Below are 7863 nucleotides of genomic sequence, written 5' to 3'. Positions count from 1 at the left end.
ATATATATATATATATATATCCATATATTTGCAAAATGTTATACATAGCTGAGTGAAACTTACATTCTTTCTATGAGCCCATTCTCATCCAATGCATGAGGTAGATCCCTTTTATTACCCAGAACCAAAACTGGTATTCCAGACAATTGTGGTTTATCCAACAAATTGTGTAATTCATTACGACTTGCCTCAATCTTCTCTGAATCAGCTGCATCAACCATGTAAACTATGGCATTTACTCCTCTACAATATCTCTCCCACATAGATCTAAACCTTGGTTGACCGCCAATGTCCCATACTTTTATAGTGACATTGCCTTTGGTTATTTTGCGCATATTAAAGCCTACAGTTGGTATCATATCTTCACTAAACTGACCCGACTGAATACAGAAAAGAGAAAGATTATCTTTGTTAGTCCATATTTAAGAACAATAGATGTTTTCCAACAACGTACACAGGTGACACAGTGTAACAATGCTCAACACAATAAAAAGCTAAATACGAGCGTGTAAAATATGTCAATGTTACCAAAAGTTCAAAAAGTTATTTGGTAGTCATACTTATTTTGCAATAAAACCTTCAAAAATCGTCAATTTTGAAAAAATTATGACCTAAGACTGAATAAAAATCATAAATCTATTATTGATACGCTAAATATAATTATAAGAATAGAATGGAAAACTGTAATGCATTCTGGTGTTACACTATAAAACTAAACTGCGTTCCAACAAGTACTTTAACAATGGAACACAGTGTAATGTCTCTGTGTCCTAGCTGGAAAATCGCCAATGACATGCATAATTATCATTAATTATTCTGATAATATAAAGATATAATTTTATAACTTTAGTTTAATATAATTCCAATTATAACGAAAATGATGTACTACAAATGAGCGTAATCAAATTTGGCATAAACAAATTTAATTTTCAATTCGTTTATAAGTGCAGAAACAATAAGTTTTATTATACATTCGCAAGAGCAATCGGATAAAAAAAAGAGGGAAAAAACGGAGAAAGCTAGGAAGAAAAAGACAAACAAGCGGAAGCAGCAACACAGTTCAATGACTATCACATTCAGTTGCGACAATGCCAAATCATTTGACGTAAGGGCGTATACGGTGACGGTATACGTTAACACAGAGAGTTATTTCGAAGGGGTTATTGAATCTAACCAAGCATTGCGACACACGCAGAGTACTTTCGCAAACCTCGCGTTTCGTCGATATTGACTTGTATGTTTGTGAGATCGACTCACGCACGTTCTCCTAAACAGAGGAGATTCATGACTCACGTACCGCTATGACATTCACGAAGGTAGTCTTTCCACTGTATTGCAGGCCAACGAGAGTGAGTTCCATCTCTTCCTTCCAGAAGAGAGACTTGAACCAGTCCAAGATCCGATTGATAAGGGCCAGCATACTGAATCTCGTGCGGCGAAATCCAGCTCCGTCGAGAGATTAATGTGGAAATTTCTTCAAAATACACGACTGCTCGTTGCTCGCTACCTTGTATCCGCCGTCAAGAGAATCAGGATACGTCACTCCCGCTTCCAGATGGACAGACGAATTTCACGCATGCGCAATAGCGTGTCATTAGCAGACAGCTGTTCGTAGACGATTTAAGCGACAATGGCCTGCAATGGCACTCTTGAGAGTGTCATCCTGAGCGATGCGTGTATTTCGAAATCATTTCTGTGCCATTTGTATGCCATTTGCGTGGCATAACAAATATTGCTCAAATTTCTCTTGATGCTTCTCTACATTCCTCATTCTTATCATATTCCTTATACAGCTGTCGTAATTGCTCACTAACAGCCTGTGCAAATCCATGGATGAGATGTGTCCCTCGATGTGTTCCAAGATGTGTCGAGAAAAAGTTTTAAAAAGGACAATTTTATCAGTACACAATAAGTGTGATAAGTCTTAAATCTTCAATTTATATTCTAAAAATAGTTGATAAGTATTATAATGTGGTACGTGTAGTGTCATGAAAATTTTTTTAAATAAAGCATTTATGCAAATGAGAGATTTAGATATAAATAAATCTTAGTAATCATTATCAAGCATAATTGGATATGTCGAAAGATTTCTCGATCGAGATTGATTACGTTTCTCTTATCGAATCTTATTATCCAACAAACGAGAATGGATTAAAATGAATTGAAATTTTCAGAAATATTGATTCATGAATGTTAAAATGAATACTTTTCAATCCTGCATTTTTATTCATTTATAGGAATTGCATGGAGGAGCATATTTCTATGCCTTTCAATCTAAAAATAATATTGACTTTTTCTGCAATATGCATTGTGAATACTGTTCAATTCAAAATTTTGAATAGAAAAAGCAGTATTTCAATTCAATTGCATCCAATTGAATCTAATTAAATCCAAAAAAAGTATTCGCTATTTAAAATACGCATTCGGATGCGTAAAAATAGAAAAAAAATTCAATCCATTTTAAGCCATTCTCTCGTTTGCTGGGTAAACAACAGATTCATACTTGATTTATAAAACCTGAAAATTCATACACGCGAAACTTAAGCCAATATTACACATAGTCGAACGTTTTCCTCAATTTAATCTTTTTTTGCGACTATACGATTCTAATATTTCTAATTGACTTATAAATAAAATTCGCTTATCGAGTATTTCGTGGTTTCCCGATCAAACCTTATATTCACGCAGTCCACGTTGCTGGAACTCGGTTCGTGAAATTTATATCCAATCAACTTGTCGTTTTTCCGTAAAAACTATACGTCGATTGGCTACACATTTCTGGGTTCGAGAACCTGCTGAGAAGCGAGAATTCGGACCGAATTCTAGCACCGTGGAGACAGGTCTTTATTATACTTGACAATCGAGTAGTCCTTCCTCGCGAAACTTTGGCACATACAAAAAAATAACTCTTGGACGCGCGTAGGCGACCGTGGGCGACTGTTGACGTACTTCGTGAATTCCGACCAACTCCGACAGGCAGCAACAAGAGTTCCTCGTGAAATAATGTCTCACCAGACTGGAATTAAGGGTGATTATATTTCTTTGCTCGTAGCATACTGCATTCGCCACGGTGAAGATTAATTGCAGTGAATTGATAACAGAATTTTTCGAGCTCAATGTTAATCTTTTATTAATAATGGTTGATTTATTTTAGCTAATGACGCGTTGAAGAAGTTGTTCGCGAAATGCCGTGACGGAAAGATACGAGTATTAAAAATTTCGATAGAGAATGGTAAGTTTTAGATTGTAACAAAAATTTGCATTGTCGAAATCTTATAAGACAATGTGTTTATTTTGCTGTAATCTAGAAATTAATTATATATCTTGATATATAGTGAAAGTTACAAAGTGAGCGAATATTGATTTTGTTAATTTTATCTCATTTCAAGATCACATAATCAATCCTCTGAAGAACAAAATAGAGACATATGGCATCTTTAGTAATTATTTTTTTCATTTTCTAGAGGAACTAACTCCAGCATCTAGTCTGAAGCCAATTAACAAATGGCAAGATGATTATGATAAGATGATCAAGCCACTGATTGTGGAAAATCAACCAGCTTATATCCTTTATAGATTGGACACAAAATCACCAGATTCTGGCTATGATTGGTTATTTATATCTTGGTCTCCTGATACTGCACCAGTACGACAGAAAATGCTTTATGCTTCTACTAAGGCTACGCTCAAGCAGGAATTCGGTACAGCCTCAATAAAGGAGGAATTACATGGCACTGTCCCGGAAGATATTACATTAGATGGTTATCACAAACATAAAAGAAACGATACAGCGCCTGTACCACTGACAACAGCGGAGGAAGAATTAGCTGAATTGAAGAAGACTACCGCGACTACCGACTATAGTGTCGAAACAAGACATCAGACTTTGAGTGGCGTGGCCTTTCCAGTAACAGATGAAGCCAAGCAAGCCATTACGGAACTGGGTAAAGGAATTCACGAATACATTCAATTAAAAATTGAATTGGAGGAAGAAAAGATACATTTAGTCACAGCTTGCGATGTTTCACTGGATAAATTACCTACTAAAGTTCCATCTGATGCTGCTAGATATCATCTTTATAATTTCAAGCATACTCATGAAGGAGATTACACAGAAAGCATAGGTAAGTGATAAATAATATTTCATGTACCTGCACAGTGTAAAAGAATAATTTTTTTTTCTTTTTTCAGTTTTCATATATAGTATGCCAGGATATAATTGCAGTATTAAAGAAAGGATGTTATATTCCTCATGCAAAGCACCTTTGTTGGACCTAATCCAGTCTCTAGGAGTAACTATAATAAAAAAGGTTAGTACTTTTAATATTTTAATAATTCATTGTAATTATTTCACTTTGACTCTGATCCACTTTATGTAAATATTTTTCTTTATTAGTCTTGTTTTAAGTTTAAATATTATATATTTCAATCAAATAGGCATACTCTTTAAATAATAAGAATGCAACATTTAATTAATATCATATGCATGTGTTTTGTGACTATAACTATTTATTTTAAATACAAATCTAGCATTCATATGTAATTTCTTTTTAAAATCTAGTATGCCTCAATGGAAATTTTTTTCTCTTTTGTACCATTCTATGCTATAATAATAATTGTAATTGCAATATTGTATCATATATAAGATTATGTGCGTTGCATTTCTAAGTGTAATACTATTATACTTAGAAAAGCAATTGTTATTTATTTATGATCTACTAAAAAATATATTCTTGATATACGTGTGTACTTGTATATATATAACTGCCATCTCTATATTATATAACTGCAATCCTAGTTGGAAGTTAATAGTGGAGAGGAATTGGCAGATAAGTTGGAAGATCCTCCAAGCATAAAAGACTCAGCTGCAATAACTCCTGCAACTCCGTCGACACCTTGTGCTCCTACTCAATCCATACCAGAGAAAAAATCAAAACAGAAACGATCTTGTGTCTTAAGCTAAAACTGGCCTAAAGCATTTATCTCTGCCATTATTATTGCTTTTTGCTAATTGAAGTGTTTATGATGTTTTGTGCATCAAATATCTTCCTTCATGAATTCCAGAATTGTGATAATATGATATTGACATAAGATATGTCGTTAAAATAATGGGTTTCCAATGTTTCATGTTAGAGCAAATTACAATTATCTAATTATATATATATATAAATATATGTTATGACAGTTAATTTACAAGTAGCAGAAAATGTAATGCATCATGCAAAGGAAATTAATCTGTGTTATTTATCAGCATTTAGAATTAATTTATCAAAGTGATACGTAAATCTAAGTAGCAAAACAGAGTAGACCAGATGATGTATTTTTCTAAATTTTAAAAGCAAAATTATCATGTGGAAGGTTCTTTGCAAAACGTCATTATATCTATTGATAATAAGTGTGACATGCCTATAATACAGATAACCCCATAGTTGTTTCATATATAGTATATTCCTTAATTCATCTTACGTATGAAATTATTCATTTATGTGAAAAATAGTAATCGAGAATTAGGTTAAATTAAATTATTTTGTTTGACATTGAAAGCTAAGCCTCACTTTTTAATTTTTATATTTAGTATGAGTATTATATCATGTGATAGCAAATGAGTATGTAATTTAGTTTTATACAGAACTTAACATATTCTATTCAGAGTTCCTCTTCATTCTAATAACTTTATACATATATATTTTATGTGCATTTCTATACCTAAAAAATATATTTTCTTTAAAAAATATGTTAAAAAATATATATATATATATATTGTACCTAGTACTGTGAATTAGTTCCTAGTCTTATAAAGGTGATATGTGTCGTAAGTATTTTTAGAGTGAAATTTGAAGGCTTAGCTTTTAAACTCATTCAAATGTTCATATGAGATTCGATAAACATAATATTTTTAATATTGATCTGTGGTAATTATATACACCATATGTGATGTGAGTAGAGAGTTAGGAAAAATTCCATTTGTGCTCTAAATAGGTAGAAGGAAAGAGAAAGAGCTAAAGCCATTCACCTAACTTCTCTATATATTTTCAATATGATAATAACGTAGTTATTAGACGAGTGATAAATATGCAAACGCCACATTAATGTGGATATATTTTTTTCGCACACTATTATTTCAGCTACAAGATAGTGATAACTAGTTATTTTACATATAAAATTTTATATCATGTTCTACACAATTGTAAAAATATTAAATCTTACAAATATGTGTATGATGTAAGACTGATCTTGATGAGTCCTATCAGCTGTTATAATATATATTTCCAATTAAACAAGATTAATGGTAATTATTTGTTATATATTCTTATATTATTACTAAAATTTTAAAAAGCTATGTTATTCGAGATATATTGAGAGCATATATATTATTTAATATATTTATTTTAATAATTTATTATTTAAATAATAAAATATTTCCAGAGAAAATGTTTTCAAATATTTAAGTGGACATGTAATTTACAGCAGATAGGACTACAATTTGATAGTCCGCAACAAAATATATGAGAGGCATTCTATTTTTTGTGATCTGTATTTTTTTAATACTTGTAGCTTTTTATAAACTTTTTGAATGTTTTAGTCATAAAATACGCGTGCGGAAAAATGATTAATAAAACAGCTGGGTCTACTTGTGCTGTGAAAATTATTTGAGCCAAATTCGTGGATTTTTTCCTTCCATGCACAGTTAATATTTTTTATATTAGTACGGTTTTTATATGATTTTATACATTTTTTTATAATCCTAATTATATATCCCTTATTTTTAATGAATTATTTAATTTTTTAATTTAGTGGAGAAAGAAAGAGAAAGGGGGAGAGAGAGAGAGAGAGAGAGAGAGAGAGAGTGTCTAAAGCAGAAGAGGAAAGAGTACAGTTTTTGGCTCATATTTGCATAAATATATTTAAATTAATTTTTGTACTGCAGGCTAATTAAACATACGTATTCTATTTTTTTAAATCATGACCCACAATATTGCCTAATAATATACTTTAGTTAAGTGTCATATCAGGCCTATTCTGTAATTCTTCGATTTTATCTTAGCTTTGGACTTTTCAGTTATATCTATATAACGTATTAAAATCAAGGAAATTGTATATATATCTTGCCAATATTGAATATTACTGGAAATAATAAAGCATTATGCAACTTAAACTTACAATTTGGTGTTTCTCTTTTTATATTATATTCAATATTATATTTATATTTATACTAGGTACATATATAATTAGTAAGGACCACTTAGGTATGTATACTGCTCTTGCTAAGGATGACTTCGACACTTCTTAAAATGGGTATGTAGTTATTTTTAAGATTCAAAGGCATGTTTTGTTACAACTTGCAGAATAGGCCTGCTATATGATCTACAGCCATATGTTTATATAATTTATCTTTTTCCTAATTTTCTCTATTTTTATAATAATACATTTTTTATATATAACTACATTCCTACTTCTGTTGATATGTATATATATTATTCATTTCCTAAATTTTTCTATTAGATGTACATTACATATATATTATAATTTTTCTTTACAATTTAATTGCACAGCTTGAAATAGCTGCTGGACAGGAACTTACCGAAGAGTTTTTTCAAGAGGAATTACATCCAAAAATCAGTTTACATCAGCCAAAATTCGCTAAACCCAAGGGTCCACCGAACAGAGGTGCTAAGCGTATAACCAAGGTTCAAGAATTAGCATCCTCTGGACAAGAAAATTAAAAGACTTTATGAGGTTATTAATATTAAAATAAAAGCAGGATAGTGATTTCTAATATATTTTTGTGCATGCATTGTTATAAAATATGCATGATTATTATTTTTCATTTACTTAAAAGAAGAATATTAAAGATAAATTTAT

At 31.1% G+C, this 7863-nt stretch overlaps 2 protein-coding genes across 4 annotated transcripts in view; one reads left to right on the top strand and one right to left on the bottom strand.

Annotated features, from left to right (window-relative positions):
• The window catches only part of LOC108687810 (ADP-ribosylation factor-like protein 8B-A), a 2136-nt gene extending 593 nt beyond the window's left edge, over positions 1 to 1543 (bottom strand). Inside the window, 2 exon segments of the mRNA XM_018193788.1 lie at positions 15 to 380; positions 1298 to 1543. Of these exon segments, the coding sequence (XP_018049277.1) occupies positions 15 to 380; positions 1298 to 1420 (489 nt within the window). The 5' untranslated portion in view covers positions 1421 to 1543.
• Positions 1544 to 2876: 1333 nt separating this feature from the next.
• Positions 2877 to 7758, top strand: LOC108687809 (twinfilin). 3 transcript variants are annotated; one of them, XM_018193785.1, is made up of 5 exons: positions 2877 to 3028; positions 3155 to 3232; positions 3465 to 4124; positions 4192 to 4310; positions 7554 to 7758. In XM_018193785.1, exons 1-5 carry the CDS (start codon positions 3004 to 3006, stop codon positions 7722 to 7724), a joined length of 1053 nt encoding a protein of 350 aa, XP_018049274.1. In that variant the 5' UTR covers positions 2877 to 3003; the 3' UTR covers positions 7725 to 7758. The 3 variants fall into 3 exon arrangements, with proteins under 3 accessions (XP_018049274.1, XP_018049276.1, XP_018049275.1); XM_018193787.1 differs by lacking the exon at positions 7554 to 7758 and adding an exon at positions 7218 to 7289; XM_018193786.1 differs by lacking the exon at positions 7554 to 7758 and adding an exon at positions 4799 to 4963.
• Positions 7759 to 7863: the final 105 nt, after the last annotated feature.

Source organism: Atta colombica, unplaced genomic scaffold, assembly GCF_001594045.1.
Source record: "Atta colombica isolate Treedump-2 unplaced genomic scaffold, Acol1.0 scaffold216, whole genome shotgun sequence".
Taxonomy (NCBI): Eukaryota; Metazoa; Arthropoda; class Insecta; order Hymenoptera; family Formicidae; genus Atta; species Atta colombica.
Note: the sequence above shows the minus strand (reverse complement) of the source record. Positions and strands in the feature narration are given on the sequence as shown.

Excerpts from the sequence above, each read along its gene's own strand:
- LOC108687809 (XM_018193785.1), top strand. The coding sequence starts at position 3,004 with ATGTCTCACCAGACTGGAATTAAGG. Across the intron at positions 4,125-4,191 it reads AGATTACACAGAAAGCATAG|TTTTCATATATAGTATGCCA; the intron begins GTAAGTGATAAA and ends TTCTTTTTTCAG. Across the intron at positions 4,311-7,553 it reads GAGTAACTATAATAAAAAAG|CTTGAAATAGCTGCTGGACA; the intron begins GTTAGTACTTTT and ends TTAATTGCACAG.